Here is a 15,608-nt window from a genome sequence, read left to right on the forward strand (position 1 = left end):
GTCTAGGATAGGTCGTGTCCCCGTCAACCGGTCGAAATGTAAAGCATCGATGTCACTCCTGCTGCGAAGCTTTTTAAGAGCACTAGGATATCCTCTTCCATCATATTGTCTAGAAAAAACTAAAGGAAAAAGAAGCTGGGATCTCTTGTCATCTTTGTCGTTATAATAATTAAGGCAGACATAGATGAAGCTCGGATCTCTAGATCTTAGTCGTTTACACCACATTAAGACACTCAGAGTTATATTTGTTAATAATATAATAGTGTAAGCAACCCTGCCATAATTCAGCGTCGATACGAGATTGGAACATCCAATAAAGTCGGTCGGCGAGTTAACGAATAAACCTTGCCCTTGCCAATCTATTAGAGCGTTGAAACCCCAAGCGAAGATACTGAGGTCCCCAGAATGTCGTAGAATCTCTTCCTGTAGACGCACAAACGCCTTCTTGCCCTCCCCGTAAAGTGGTGGCATACTCACGTCGAATATACCTAGCAAACAGTACGCTAAGTCTTCGTCTCGTGTCGTTGTCCGAGTAGCAGCCCAAGACATCTTCATCGCCGTACAAGCTTCACCGATTCTCCGGGATTCAGAAAGAAATGTATCATGAATGCGAGTGATCCGGGAAAGAAGAGAACATCGATCACGTTTCTCGAACAAGAAGTCCCATCTTTGGTCGTAAAACATCACGACGTGGGGAGCCAGAAGCTCTTGAAACGTCCAACCACGTTCGAACCACTTGCTCGCACAGATATGCTCTTCCAGCTCGCTTTCTGTGAGGCCGGTTGGAACATCCGCTAAGTATACATAGCAAATTTCGGCTTCCTGGTACCATCTAAACATGGAGTTTATAGCTTCAGATAGTTCAGCGTTGTTGGTTTTATCAATACAGCATGTATCCGCCCACACATAACGGACTTGCTGAGCTCTTTCGTCCTCACTTCTCGGGGACTGGCTCTCGCCTTCGACTTTGGTGGCTTCGATGAAGGATATGATCTTGGCAAAACCAGCTTTCTGCAAAAGTGTGCTTTTCTCAATCTCGAATTCCTTATATTGATCTTGTAGGCTCTCATGGTAGTAATCATTGTGATGTCGCGGAGCCTGGAAGGCAGCGTGGTTCCTGACGGACTCCATTTTCGTCTCTATGGCTTGTATTCGATTCCATTCCTGAAGCGACACTTCTTCTGCGCCCCAGCGGTGAGATAGAATGGCATACGGAGGCACGTTTTCGTTGAAGAATTCCTCCATCTTCATCGTTTCGGTGTTTATGAGCCTCATTGTTGCGGGGACTGGCTACGTTGCAGCTCAGCGTGCGACGTCGTGTGGATGGACGAGCCTTGATAATGGCAACGCAGAACTCTGGTTAACAGGCGAGAATTTTGACAGTGAAGGCTAACAATGAACACAAATGTGGGAGAGTAGGTCGTCGTACGATATCAAAAGCAGGGCAAGGCTTTATCAACGAAGTAAGGTTGCAGCCGCTGGGGACCGCTCGGGAAGAAAGGGCGACCAATGAGCTCACTCACGAAAGTGGCTATGCTGGAGGCACATGACTAGATGCTTGCACCACAAGGCTTGCAATAAAAGTTTCAAAATATTATAGCCCCAATTGCAGAGGAAGTTTTATTAATGAATTGAAGCCATATTAAACATGGAGTTCGTCTTCAAGTCATTATCGAGTATTCCGGTACTTGACACCTCAAAACCCCAAACCCCAACTATTTTCACGCGATAGCCATCAGCGCTCTTGATGGGTGGGTTGGGCCGTTTTTGGCCCCGAACCGTTACCGACTCGTACTAGTACGGGTTAGGAAAACTTAGGCCCGTTACGGACCAACAAGCTGACGGTTCTAGCCGGGTTGAATTGCTAAGATAAATAAAAGCTATTAATAGTATATTTTTAGCCTTAAGCTTCAAGTAATTAAGGTTTTTAGACTTTAGGGTACTCAAATCTCCCTTAATCTCCCCTAATCTCCAATATCCTCAAATTCCCTAATAGTAGACAGGCTAGACGATTCCTAACAGTTTCAGGGAAGCCGGAACCGTTACGGACTAATAAGCTAACAATTGAAAATCTGTAACCCGTACAAGTCTAAACGGGTGGGTTCTGTCGGGCACGCTAAAACGGACCACCCATCAAGAGCGCTGATAGCAATACCTGGGAGTGACTACCTTGTTAATTTCGTTTGACAAGTTCTCAATTTCACTAAGCCTCTTGCAGATCCCACATCATCTTGAACTTGCTATCACGAGCCAGCAAATTGCTTGGAGAGTCGTACTCTATCACACAACCGTCCTGCAGAACTAGAACTTTATCGAAGTCCGCAATTGTCTTCAGACGATGTGCGACGACAATGGCTGTCCACTACACAAGTATTAATATCAGTGAGACGGAGCGAAGAGAAGGTTCTACTCACATCAGTGAAAGCTGTCCGCACTAATTCGTCTACCCGCGCTTCGGTCTCGCGATCAAGACTACACGAGTCAGTTGAGTTCAGTTCAATCGTTGCAAGACTAACCTGCTCGTCGCCTCATCCAACAAAATAATCTTACTATCCCTAAGCATCGTCCTCGCAAGACAAAACAGTTGTCTCTGACCAGCACTCAACCAATCAGTGTTCAAATCTGCTTCCAAGCCTCCTTTTTCTTCAATGACATCTCTGATACCCGTTCTTTCCAGAGCATCCCAGACAGTTTCATCAGTTTCCCTAGACAACGGATCCAGATTGTACCGAATGGTGCCAGCGAGGAACATAGGGTCTTGAGGTAGAGCAACAAGTGATTCGCGGAGTTCGTTGAGATTTAGTGTACTGGTGTCGATTCCATCAATGACAATTCTTCCGCTGGTGGGCTCGTAGAGTCTGAGAAGGAGAGTGATTAGGGTTGATTTGCCGCTTCCCGAGCGTCCGCATACGGCGATCTTTTGCCCAGGTTCGATGTCAAGATTGATGTTGTTCAAGACAGTGTTATCGCCATACTTGAAGGATAACCCGGAAATGCTAATCGCGCCTTTGGAAGGCCAGTTCTCGGGTGGCATGTCAGGTCCATCTTTTTCTCGGGTGGTGTTGACTGCGAACTCGTTGATGCGAGTTACTGCGCCGAGACTTGTCTCGAGTTGTGTCCAAGATTGAATAAGCTGACTTACTACAGGATAAAGTCAGCAATGAGCAAGTGGTGTGTTGATAAGTTGGGGAAAGGATTCTAGTAGACTTCTGTCTCAGCAAGGAAGTTTACTTACAAGTCTGCCCGATCCCCATGACACTGGTCAAAGCAACACCCAGCAGCCCAGGATTAATCGAATCCTTCAGCGCAATGGCGATTCCAACCAGCAAAACAGCCAGGCCAGCAACAATCAAATTGAGAACCATAGTCAGCCATCTCTGCACACAACGCAACAAGTAGAACGGACGCTGCGAATCATCAAGGTAGTGCAAGTTTTCTGCTTCGGCCAACTTAGTCCAACCGTACGCACGAAGGGCGGTTAAGCCCGAGAAAGAAGATATGAAATGTGAGTAGAGTGGTGATTTTGCCTCGAGGTCTAGCAGACGCATTTGTCTTGACGTGCGGAGGTAGAATTTCTGAAGCACGAAAAGGGTGAGGAGCATGACGGGTATGGCGATGCCTAGGTAGCCTGATCCCACACATGTGAGAACGATTTGAGCTATGGCGTTGATGACCTCTGTGAGTCGTGTTAATTTGCGCTGAAACTTTCGCTGGAAAAAACGGTCTTGGGGACTTACGTGAGTAGCTCTGCATGAAAGACTGAGGTAGCTGTAAATCTACCAACGTCATGTCTTGACTGAACCTATTGGACAATTAGCCTCCGAGGTTCAGTTGTGAGAAATTCGCTTACCGATTGATAATCTCTCCAGTGTCAGTTGCCACGAAGAACGACAACGGGGCGCTGCAATATCGTCAACATCATTCTTCAAAGAGGAAAGGAAGTTGGTCAATAACTTACTGCATAACGGCTGTGAGGACCCTCCTGTGTAGCAGCTTTGCCGAATGTGGAACGATGATGATCATGAAAGTCCTAAGTTAATCAGTCTCTAGTATGACTAAAAGTGGGGAGTATTTACCAGAACTGAAGGCCAAGGAACACAACATTGAGACCACCAAACAAGATGTAAATGCCAATGTAGTAACCCATGCTAGTATTCGGGTTTTTGACATTATGAGCCGTCCAGACATTGAGCCATAAAGCTTGAATTGGTTAAGTCAGTTGAAGTTCATGCTGAAATAATAGGTAGCAAGGCTTACGCTGTGCGCTTCGGAAGCCAATATTGCAGACAGTGAAAGCCGCGAAAATTGGGAAGTAAACTCTACCCATCGACTTGATGTAAGAGAACAGGGAGCTTGAATTGCGTTTGCCTCTCGACTTTCTTTTTTCATCGGTTTTCGGCAATTCTTGGATCATTGCGATCTTCTCAAGCACGATTTGTTTTTCCGTCCTTTCGATTTCTTCCTCCTCGGCTACCACAGCCTCAATTTCTTGGATGGCTGCCTTCTTGAGTCCTAGGCCGCTGACGAATCCATCTGAGGAGTTCAGGTCGTCGAAACTACCCTTTTCGGTGATGCGGCCGTCTTCGTCGAGAACGACGATATGCTCCGCATGTGGAAGGAGTTGAACTACCAATCTGTCAATTTTAAAATTCTGCAAGTTCTGGAAGTTCTAGCTGACCATTGTGAGTTGCAAGAATGACAGCGGTGCGATTTCGTCGCAACAGTCCCCCAGGACCAAGAATTGCCTCGAAACACTTAGTGTAAGTATCTGCGTCCAAACCTTTCAATACATCATCTAGAATAACAATAGACTTCTTGTTATATACTGCTCTTGCCAATGCCTGCTCAGAAATTAGTGTGCCTTCTTAAATGTTCGTCTCGGAGTTTCACTTACCACTCTCTGTTTCTGTCCTCCACTGAGAGAAATGCCACGGCTACCGATGATACTATCATCACCTTTGGGAAAATGCCGAAGGTCCTCCACCAATTGGCAAGCTTCGATCACTTCATCATAGAACACTTTCGAGTATCTTTCAAAAGCAAGAATATTTTCTTTCACGGACTGATTCAACAACCAGGCATCCTGACCACAGTACGCGATCTCTTCCGGGACAGTGAGTTCCACCGAGCCTGAAAATATTCTAGCCTCGCCGACAATCGCCTCCAGTAGTGTTGTCTTTCCCGAAGCGACTGGGCCAACGATGAGAGTTAGTTCTCCTGGCATGATGTCGAGGTCGATATCTTTGATGATCGCAGAGTCTGAATCCTTCTTCCACCCAAAGCATCCGCGTCGAATCTTAATGACAGGTTTCAAAGAGTAGTCTTGTTTCTCTGTCGACGTTCTGGTAGAGAAGGAACCTTGATCGGAATGTGACATCAGTATTCTGTAGTCTTCGCGATTCTCTTTGAGTAAAAATCTCTGAATTCTGTCGAGACAAGCAAGTCCCGAGGATAAGGTAGTCCATGCTATGCTGAGATCCATGACCGGCTGAACGAGGAGATTCAACAAACTCAGCGTAGTGAAAGCTTGTATCACATTGAATTGAGCACTTCCGGAGATTGTCTGTACAATGGCGTACACGGTAAACGTAACAGCAGGCATTAAGAGAGTTGGTGATGTCCCTGCAAAGGTCAGAATTAGTAGTGGAAGATTGAGTAGAGTGAGTGACTTACCTAGAAGTTGCGTTGAAATCTGCAGCTTCCGGAACTGAACCGAACGCTCCAATTCAAAATTGCGCAAGCCCTGAATTTGTTTGTCCACTTTCACGCTGAGTCCAGCTACTTTGACACCTTTCATAGCGGAGATAATATCAGCTGTAATACCAACACGCTTTTGGATTGCCGACATCCAGCGACGTTGCCGTGGGGGAACAAGTTGGCCAAGTTTAGCAGCAATACCAATACAAACCCCACAGAGAATCACCGGAGCAACTGCAGTGGCACCGATTTGTGTTCCCATGATGCAGAGAGCGATGACGATTTGAACGACATCGGGACCGAGATTGACCATCATGAACGTAGTCATGACGATTCTGTCCACGTCAGTGCTCATCAACGACACCGCAGATGAAGAATTCGTCGTCTCGGCTCTGACAGTGAGCATTTTCTTGTAGATGGAAGTCACCAAAGCTCCTCGGATTTTGGTCATTGTACGGAAAGCGATCTGCATCCACAGGCGTTGGGAAAGCTACAGTGTGTGAGCGACAGGATTTGAGACTCAATCATTGAGAAGACATACAGCAAGTCCTATGTAACAGAGCGCATAGGCGCCGATGAGTCCATATCCGTAGTTTTCAGGCAATCGTTTGTGATAGGTTATATACGAAATCGTGGTCTTGATCAGATATGGCTGGGCAAGACTGAACCCCACATAAGCCAGGCGGGGCACAATGGCGAAACTGAGTTCGGGAGAAAATGTCCGTAGGACGGCTGTTGTGAGAGCGTGGTTCTTCTTGCGATTGACTTGACTAATTAGCCTTACCCAAAGACTTAATAGGAACTCCGATGCTTACCAGCGTGCCAAGATCTGAGTAATCTTTCATAGAGCCTGGTGCCCTTCAGATCGTCATCAATAGCGTAGAGGTCATTCATAGACAGTGTTCTCTTGTAGCCTTGGAGAAACATGGGCATGAGCCACCAGAAAAAGATGCGCCCAAATATACCTTGGCGTTCCTCTGGTGGGATCAATTCTGGTGAGACAGTGACGTGTTTCCATTTCTGGACAGATTCCAGTTGAAGTAAGACAATTCTGAGAACAAAGGTAACAGTCAACAGACAAGCCACAACATACTGGTCTTGGCCATTCAGAAGCCATCCTGTCCTGAGACGAGGTAATTCTAAGAGGATCGTAATGAGGAAGAAAAGCTGAATAATGGCCGAAGGTCGGGTCGTCCGAGCGTGCTCGAAATGGGAAAGAATGAGTAGACCCAGAGTTGAGAATAAGGTCAAGATAGATGCAGCGAGGGTAGTACGAGCAAGAACTCCGTGTCCAGTCTCCAGGAGCAGGATTAATGATAGCTGAACAATACTCTGTGTAGCAAATGTAGCCTATTGCACAGATCAGAATATAGATATAGGAGTTAGAAGCTCGGCTAGACTCACTAGTTTGAGAGCATGAAGTAGAGGCCATCTTACGACAACCTGTCTGTTGAACAGGCTATATACACGCCATGCTGTGAGCATAAGCACCAAGGCACAGGGGATGAGAGTAAAGATTGAGTCCTCGAAGACGACAGTGAAATCGAAATTGTAACAACCAGAGCCGGAAGGTCCCAAGACAGGTCCTATCGTGTCGTCACCACTGCAGCGAACCATTGCAGCGTAGTTTATCGAAACAAAACTCTGAAGTCCTCTGGTTAAGTTGAAGGAAAGTTGTGCTTTTCTGATTATCCTGAGGTTATCTTGGAGGCTTGTGATGAATCCATATACTCAGAAACATTAGATCAAGTGGTTCTCTCCCATGTTCAAGTTGCCTCAAACTATTTTGGTAACGAGCTTGATTCGCTACACGCTGGTCAACTGTGCGGCTGCATGGTGAGCCGATTTTCCGGAAAAGAACATCTGGACCACGGAACTATTCGATAAGAGGCGTGAGGAGCAGGAATAACTTGCTCGCCGGATCCGAATCAAAATCCTTATCAGCGAGCAGATCCGTTCACCGCCCATTCAGATGATTCGAAGATAGAGGATGTCATCGAAAATGCAAGACTACAGAGCCTTGCGCTAAAGTATGCGGGAGTGCCTGCTCTGGTCATACTGCTGCAGCTACAGTCTATGATGCTCTAGAGCGTGTAGCTCTCAGCGGGTAGTGGATATTAGCGGCTCATTTCCTCGCGAGTTTTGACATAAGGTTTGGTGGTTTCCGTTGAGTTGAAGCGCTTCGGATCCGAAGTCCATGCAAACCATCCCGTCTTGCATTGGCCGCTGAATCCCCATTGGGCCCTCCACACTCCGGTACGTGTCACTGCGTTGCATCTGCAACGTTGTTGGATGCAAGAAGTGACTAGCCTTTGTCGCTACCAGTTGTGCAATTCGAGTGCCGGTTTACCCGGCTCTTCTGTTCAACATCAATATCTCTGCGCAATAGCCAGCATCAGGATCCAATGCGCCAGTGGTTCCAGGACAAAAGCTTATTCTAGCCACTTATGATTCGTGAGGCTCTCCATTCCCTGCCCATATTTCAAATATATCAGCTGCTGTTGCTCATGGAATACGATGCGGCTTGCCTAGCTTTCTGTCAATTTTCGTTCCTTGACGTTGGGATAAGCGCTCGGCGCGAGAACGGACGCATATCCCAAGCTTCCATTTTCAATCAGAATGATTTTGCCTCTCTCGGGTACCGGCATGCAATTGATGCCTGATAATGCGCAGAGTTGGGTGTTGTGTCGCAGGAGTTGACTGTATGCAGGTTTTTCCTTCATCGCAAGAAATATGTCTTGCAGTTGTGGAAGTGGGTCAAGTGACCCATGGATGGCCACGCTGTCTTGAGAATAAAAGGGTCGAGCGGTTGTCTAGTAGACTGAAGAAGAGCGGTAACCTTATGGTAATTTCAGCGCTCTTCCATGCAGCACGTGTTCGATTGTCGTCGAGTGGCGATAGTTGAATTATATTTAAGCTTCTCTTCCTTCTTCGATGCGAGCCACGCAAAATGTCCAAATTGCTGATTGACTGCCTTTTAAAGAAAACCATCCAGCATTATCATCTCCACCTTCAGTTTTAAGGCACCGCCAAGTCATCATTCAAACATTTGTTTTATGGAGCCGGAGAGTGGTGCTTGCCGTGTCTTAGGAGTGTCTTCTCCTCGGTGTCGACGTGCATACTGTGGAAGCGCTACATCCTTAGCTTCGGATGAGAGCTGAAAGAAGGAATGATTGCATTTCAGTCGAACCATAGTTGTTTCAACCAGGTTGCTAAGATCGAGGGAGATAACAGCAACTTCCGGCGGGCTATGTCCGATGCGAACTTTTTGTCGGATCCGGACCGGCTTAACGGAACAGGCTTAGAGTTTCGCCTCCGAACTCAACGACGTTGGACGTTGAATGAGATTTTGGCAGCGTCTAGAACTCGCCTTGATACACTCCTTCTCTTTACAACATGAGCGAGATCAGCCTCCAGTCTTTATGAGCCGATTACTAGTGTTCCAATCTGCATGTTCCTCCATGACGCTTCCAATCGAACATGTGACTCCATGCTTGTGGGAGTGTTTGAGAGCCAGTTTTCGTGCAGGGATCTACGACGTACTTGATAACTACCAAATCTGCTCTGCTTCTTTAGTAGAGCTTGGATCCCAGTGTCCTCTTTGCAACCAATTTCACTGATGTGTCGCCGAGCGCGAAGTCGGCCGCCAATTTCTCCGCTTCCAGCGGGCTTGCGGTGGATTTAGGCGTTAATAGTCCCTTGTTAGAGTGGATTAGCACAGCCCAAAACCCTACTTAAGGGACGGCATCCCCATACTCAACAGCACCACCTTCGTTCCTGTGCCACGTCTTTGCGAAACCATCTACCTTCACACGAAGTCGAAGTCGACGTGCAGAAGGTCCTTGCTCTCCTCGCTCGCCCATTCCCATACCACGCTCTTGCCGTTTCAGTAAACGGCTAGCACCAGTTCGGCAACTGTTGGCACGTGCAGGCTGCACTTTCCACTCACCTGGAAGGAACTCCACGTTGTTTCTCTGCTTTATAAGTTCAAGTAAGCCGAATTGCCTCTAAGCGCCGGTGGCTTCCGGACCCAGAGGTGGTATGGCTGAGTGGTTAAAGCGCGAGAGTGAAATCTTCGTTCCTTCGGGATCCAGGGTTCGATTCCCTGTGCCATCAAGCCAACATTATGCTATAGATGAGCCTCGTTGTCGTGGGTTTGAATCCCACTTACCACCTCTCTTTTTGCATTTTTGAAATGTCGTCGAAGGCATTAAGTTTGTGGGACTTCGTGGTGATCGTGGGAAACCTCTCGTTGACATTAGGCGGAGAATGCCTTCCCTTTTGGGCATCTACATGGCCTCGAATATAAAAAAATCATCTTGGTACCTAGGTAGCGTTCATGCCACAAGGGAAAATTGAAATGTATCCTAGAAGAATACATATTGAGATCTTCCGCCATCCACAGAGGTCTCCAGGATGTTATTTAACGAGGCCAATCCTCCCACCTCGAGTTGAGACTCCACTTCGAGAGTGATATAAACTTATCGTGACCCATTTCTCTATCTCGAGTGTCATCCCCTCTCATTGCATTCTTCGTGATGATGCTATTCTTTCATCTGGCGGCGAAACTTGTGAGATCAAGGAAAAGTCAGAATGGGGATTGAAAAAGTTGGTCTTGACAGCGGAAAGTGGATCTCGGGTAACCTTAAGGTTACAGTAGCGGAGCAGCCTACGCTTATTTAGTTTCCGTGAGTGGTTTCTTGTAATCTGGACTGAACACCCGACCTAATATATCGGGGGAAACCTCCCGCATCTCAAACAATTCATCTTACACCAATCTTCATTCTTGAAATTCACATTTGAGGTTTATGTTCAAGCTTTACATTCAAGTCTTGGTCTCGCATCACACTCTGATCTCAAATTCTCACTCTCACGTTCGCTCCCTTTCATCCACGCCCGCACTCATCCCCATATTCACAACCACAACTTCAACAACTTTGGACAACATGGCGCTTTTACGCACTGAATCCAAAACTGAACTCGAAGTCTTGTCCTCTCTTCTAGGCTTCAAAGGAGAGAAGATGGCCGATGTCATCTTCGCGGCTATAGATTTTCAGGGAGCCGCCAACATCGAGGAAGGGTACAAGACGTCGACCAATTCGGAATTCGGTATCGCGACACTGGATACTCGCGACCTCCTTCGAACCACTCAAATCCGGAAAGATCCTTCGTCATTCATATCGACTCGAACATTCATCACTGGAACTCATAAACATTGGCGCAAAGTAACGCGGAAATACCGCTTCGGCACGCCTGAAAGAGTATCAATCTACGAGCTTCCTGCAAAGGTTCGACATGCCTTGATGATACAAGATGATGTCGCCGAAAGCAAGCCACGCATATTGGTCACCATTCAACATGCGTTCAATGGTCACTCAATGCATGCGCTGCGCGTGACGAAGGAAAATGGTCTCCAAGCAGTATCAGAAGAGCTGTACATCTCCAGGATTGCAGCAAAAGTCCTCCACCGTCGAGACAATTGTCGAATCCCGTTGACAGAACTTTCGACAGAGCTCGATCTTCCCTTTCGAGAAGATCCAGACTTGCACGTCTGCGGAGACTTTGGCGTGGCGGGGAACGACGCGAATTGTATCATACGAGCGCTACTTTTGCTTGCGGTTCGCAATCAAGAAACCTTCCAATGTGACGAGGACCAAGTCAGACTTCTTGCTCAGCTTCGAGGAATTGCAGAAGCTCCGCTCCCTCCTCAAAAGACGGCGATGGAGGTTAAACGATTGCTTGCGCTTCAGCCTACAAAGCCCTTGGATGATTCCGATGTTCCCATTGACACTTCATTCTTCGCCTCTAGGCTGCCAAAGTCAAAGGACGAGGGCTGGCGGCGCTGGAGCCGCAGAAAGGAGCTGCATCAAGCACACTTTCCTACCTATAGAGAATCGTTAGGAAGCACCTCTGAAGCACAAGAGAGTGAAGTTGAGGACGTGTCTATCCAGGTATGATGTGACATGCTTCTTTGAAGCAACAACTTACTGATTGTCTGACCTAGAACTTTCCAGCCACCTGATATTAATCAGACTTGGAATGGATGGATTGTGAGAGCAGGATTGGCACAGTCCACCACTCTCTGGGATCGGCTTCAGGGTGTGGAGGACAGCTGTTCTGTCGACCAGACAGTCTGGCAATGTTGTCTACATATCATATGGCTCTTTTTGGGACCGCGACTTTGGAAGCTTCGAGCTAGAAGATAAGATGGGATTGCAACAGATGTGTCAAGAAGGAGCAAGATTCTGCATTTTTTTGCCATAGTCGCTATGAAGATTGTAAATTTCCATTCAATGTATGAAACTCTACTTCATCATGATCATCAGAATTAATATCATGCGCCCTCTGCCAAGCCCTACTTTGACTCCACAGTACGCTCTACCAGCCGCAAGCGACTACCCTCATTCCGAGAAGAACTACAGCAGGACATGACGGCTGAGGCTCCTATCAATGCAGGGCCACACGAAGGCCTTGTGACAGCTTTGCGGGCATCTCGAATATTCGAGACTGATCGTGGTCCAGACAGTCGACATGTACCCAAGGAAGAGGGTTATGCAATCAATGGCAGTTTGGAGAAAATAGCACCCCTCGCAGTTCCCCGCCTGCGAAATGGTTCACATATTTACTACAAGAAGAAGCGAATATGATCGATCTCTAGACTTGGCTCCTAGATACTGTTCATGTTGTCGCGGTCGAACTTCCAGAAGCCCGAGAAGTCTGGTTGCCAGAACTTGAGCCATACCCCTGTGATTGATGTCGGTCTGAGCGCTGCTTTCGCTCCTCATATCTCCGCCTTCCCTCTGCTTGTTTTTGCTTCTCCGCTTCCTGTTTGACTTTTTCTTCTGTAGGATTTGTCAATAGTGTTACACTCACTGATACAAACCTTAAGATTCAAACGTACGTTCAGATGCTTTAGATGCAGATATAAGAGGGTATAATCCAGAATGATCCCAATGCAGTACGCCTTCTCTCGTCAAGAATTTGTGTCCAAGTATAACGGCAATGTGCTCAAAGTCGGAGACATTAAATTTGAGTTGGAAGGCTCGATGTTTCAATCTCCACTTAAGAAGAAAAGTGCCTTCAGAAGTGATTGTCCCATTGTTGGCACACGTAGCTTCCAAGGGACTCGTCGATGGCTCGACGCGAAAACCAAGCTTCTTTACCAGTCTGGTCGAAATCCAGTCATCATCGGACCCCGAGTCTAGAAGGGCTACAGCATCTTGTTCGGCTCCCCAAGCATCTCGAATAAGCATCAAGAGGCTTCGATCACTTGCCGTCTGAGTGATACGAGGCTTTTGTGCCGACTTGGTCTCGAGCTCATACTGGAAAAGCAACTCTTGAGATTCTGAGTCTAGGATTTTGTGGTCCTCGACGCCGGATTCCAGTGATGGTATGAAAGTTGCATATCCAGACGCGTTTTGATAGCCATTTGACTTCCTTGGGGATGGTTGTGAAGTGAAACCCCTGATGATAGAAAGGTCAGACAAATTAATATCGGGATTCAAGTCTGCTTACCAATTGCTTCCGCTTGAATGCAACTTCTTGGATTCATATGCATATGGCTGCAGCTCATCTGCATACCTTCGAATCGTCAACCCGCCTTCGCGATCTCAATGTTAGTAACGCAATTTTTCTTCTGGAGGGAGTAGGGGGTCTTGACTGGGATTAGTCTAATTTATGTACCATTTCCATGTCTCTAGCTCCTTCAACCAATCTCCGAATTCGAGCTCACCTGACTCGTCTTGACATTTCATCAGTAGTGCTTCTCGAAAAACTGTGATTGGGACCTATTACTCGGCTGGGTATCATTCATAGACAGCCTGTTGACCCCGGGCTCCTCCATCCGTTCATCACTTCCGGAGACTGCGCTGTTATTCTTCGCCGGCTCCATGGTAAACTCATCCTCGTATCTCCGAACAATCTGGCCATCTTAGATATCTCGTCAGCAGCACTACTTGACAACCACCAAGTTTGGGATCTTACCAGGGCAAGTGTAATCGAGATAATACCTTCCAGTTTTATATTCCTCCACCCACTGCAACGCCATATCGTCGGATAACGCGTACTTCTAGGGATGCAGAAACCTGTAGGGCCGATAGACTGATAGTCACATGTCGTAGCCTCGTGCTCTTTCGGTGACAGCTTGATCGAGTCGGTATGCCGAGAGAATCGAGAAGGGCCAGTAAGTGACGAGCTCCTGTAATTAGAGCTTATCTGAGGACATACTGTAGACGATTTTGCCAGGTACAAGCTTACTGAAGTTTGAAAGAAAGGGAAGATGAAGGCCGGACAGACGAGCCTTTTTGGCAGGATTGCCCAGTGGCTTGCATCAACCCATCCATGGATCTATTCGCCCGCTTAAAATATGTTGCATAGGTATGGAGCTGTAAGATTCATTCGTTCTCAAAGATGGCTGTGCATGAGAGATAAGGACATGATTGGTTCGAGACAACCACGTCACGAGGGCGTTTTCAAATCCTCAGCGTAAGGCTGACTCTGGGCGAGGCCCTGCTTGATCAAGCAGAAGTCCGGAGGCCGCACTGAACGGACTGATCATGAAATACTTGATATAATTCAAGTTATATGCAACGCACGATGAAGGGATACGCAAAACTTGGCTGGCTCATGGGCACATTCCCCGATGCCTCAATCATGCGCCGCTTCTCCATACTGGGTGCTCAAAATCTGCTTTACCTCCAGGCTGAACTCACAAGCCTCGAAGCAGATCTCAGAAAATATGCTGCTGAAGATGACGATTCGCTCCATCAAGACAGGAGCGTCTATTCGCTAGACTGGCTAGCTCTCAAAGAGTCCATTGCTGAGCATGCTGAGAGTGGTAATGAAGGGCGCCAATGGGAGACTATGCTAGCAATTCGAAACAAGCTTGAGGAGTACCGTAAGGTGTAACAATACCATATGCGCAGTGCGTCGCTTAACTACATTCAGAAAGTGCTCTTCTGCGCCACACAGAAATCAATAAACTTTCGGCTCCAATCAAGACTTGAGCTTTTTGAATGAATGGATGTCGCGAACCGATATGGGCAACGTCTATCTACTTGGAAATGATAGTACCATATGGACAGACTCAGCATTGCGCCCTGACTTGGTGACCTTAAAGTCTCGAACGAATGATGATTTGTTCTATCGATGGATCTCTGAGAAAATCATAAAGCGCTTCCATAGGCTACTTGGCCATCGTTTTAAGGTATGCTGCTTAGAAAACAGGCATTCAAATTGAAAGCTAAGCCGAAAGAAATCGCGATCTGAAGAACAACTTTCGGGAACAGTGATATATGGCGATTCTTCCGTTCGCCGCCTGACGAAGAGCATTGCCACAATACTAGCTTGCATGCTACCAATACTATCCACGGTGATCTTATACTTGGTTCAAAACATGAGTAAAAGACTGGGGATAGTCACTGTTTTTACAGCAATTTTCTCTATTAGCTTGGTCACCTTGACCAATGCTGAAATGGCAGATATTTTTGCAGCGACAGCAGCGTGAGCAATCTAGAGATGAACAGTCCCTATTCTCACTGACAGTCTTGCAGATATGCAGCCGTTCAAGTCGTTTTCATCGGGACGACTGGTCCTGGAGTGAACTGCAAGAATTGCACCTTATCTAGTTGAAATTTCTCGCTGCAGAACAAGGGCGTACTCTATCGTTGAGCGATTGATGCTCGGCCCTATGTGCAAAATCCACTCCGGGCGGAGGTTCAGTGTTGGTAGCTGCTAGACATGTACATTGAAATTTGCAGCAAGAGTAGGAAGCTTTGAAACAGAGCTGGTTGCTTAGAGGATTGATTTCGATGGACTATTTCGCGATATTTTTAGTCGAAAATATGCGTGGTACTTTAAGTAGGGTTCTTGTTATTTTTCATACGAATAATTATAGTTTAAGGGCTAGAAAC

General features: G+C 46.9%; 5 protein-coding genes and 1 non-coding gene across 6 annotated transcripts; 3 read left to right on the plus strand and 3 right to left on the minus strand.

Annotated features, from left to right (window-relative positions):
- Nucleotides 1–248: 248 nt before the first annotated feature.
- On the minus strand, nucleotides 249–1,407 carry LY89DRAFT_709402 (HET-domain-containing protein; the record flags this gene model as incomplete). The annotated part of the gene is made up of 4 exons (XM_018217754.1): nucleotides 1,127–1,407; nucleotides 967–1,024; nucleotides 378–918; nucleotides 249–274 (listed from the first exon to the last, which is right to left on the minus strand). Exons 1-4 carry the CDS (start codon nucleotides 1,273–1,275, stop codon nucleotides 249–251), a joined length of 774 nt encoding a protein of 257 aa, XP_018067211.1. The 5' UTR covers nucleotides 1,276–1,407.
- A 555-nt stretch (nucleotides 1,408–1,962) lies between these two features.
- LY89DRAFT_709403 (P-loop containing nucleoside triphosphate hydrolase protein) lies at nucleotides 1,963–6,830 on the minus strand. The gene is made up of 14 exons (XM_018217755.1): nucleotides 6,513–6,830; nucleotides 6,239–6,462; nucleotides 5,674–6,187; nucleotides 4,895–5,622; nucleotides 4,679–4,841; nucleotides 4,258–4,626; nucleotides 4,077–4,200; nucleotides 3,959–4,030; nucleotides 3,851–3,901; nucleotides 3,738–3,802; nucleotides 3,236–3,676; nucleotides 2,517–3,141; nucleotides 2,415–2,472; nucleotides 1,963–2,362 (listed from the first exon to the last, which is right to left on the minus strand). Exons 1-14 carry the CDS (start codon nucleotides 6,628–6,630, stop codon nucleotides 2,204–2,206), a joined length of 3,711 nt encoding a protein of 1,236 aa, XP_018067212.1. The 5' UTR covers nucleotides 6,631–6,830; the 3' UTR covers nucleotides 1,963–2,203.
- A 2,902-nt stretch (nucleotides 6,831–9,732) lies between these two features.
- LY89DRAFT_t58 lies at nucleotides 9,733–9,813 on the plus strand. Its single transcript has one exon. It is a non-coding gene; the product is annotated as a tRNA-Phe (tRNA).
- An 830-nt stretch (nucleotides 9,814–10,643) lies between these two features.
- On the plus strand, nucleotides 10,644–11,719 carry LY89DRAFT_785424 (uncharacterized protein; the record flags this gene model as incomplete). The annotated part of the gene is made up of 2 exons (XM_018222894.1): nucleotides 10,644–11,648; nucleotides 11,702–11,719. 2 exons carry the CDS (start codon nucleotides 10,644–10,646, stop codon nucleotides 11,717–11,719), a joined length of 1,023 nt encoding a protein of 340 aa, XP_018067213.1.
- Nucleotides 11,720–12,375: 656 nt separating this feature from the next.
- Nucleotides 12,376–13,744, minus strand: LY89DRAFT_737762 (uncharacterized protein; the record flags this gene model as incomplete). Its single annotated transcript, XM_018220296.1, has 6 exons — nucleotides 12,376–12,539; nucleotides 12,599–13,161; nucleotides 13,213–13,297; nucleotides 13,430–13,438; nucleotides 13,492–13,626; nucleotides 13,681–13,744. 6 exons carry the CDS (start codon nucleotides 13,742–13,744, stop codon nucleotides 12,376–12,378), a joined length of 1,020 nt encoding a protein of 339 aa, XP_018067214.1.
- Nucleotides 13,745–14,292: 548 nt separating this feature from the next.
- Nucleotides 14,293–15,202, plus strand: LY89DRAFT_755993 (uncharacterized protein; the record flags this gene model as incomplete). Its single annotated transcript, XM_018221361.1, has 3 exons — nucleotides 14,293–14,593; nucleotides 14,697–14,902; nucleotides 14,951–15,202. 3 exons carry the CDS (start codon nucleotides 14,293–14,295, stop codon nucleotides 15,200–15,202), a joined length of 759 nt encoding a protein of 252 aa, XP_018067215.1.
- Nucleotides 15,203–15,608: the final 406 nt, after the last annotated feature.

Source organism: Mollisia scopiformis (assembly GCF_001500285.1).
Source record: "Mollisia scopiformis unplaced genomic scaffold LY89scaffold_20, whole genome shotgun sequence".
Taxonomy (NCBI): domain Eukaryota; kingdom Fungi; phylum Ascomycota; class Leotiomycetes; order Helotiales; family Mollisiaceae; genus Mollisia; species Mollisia scopiformis.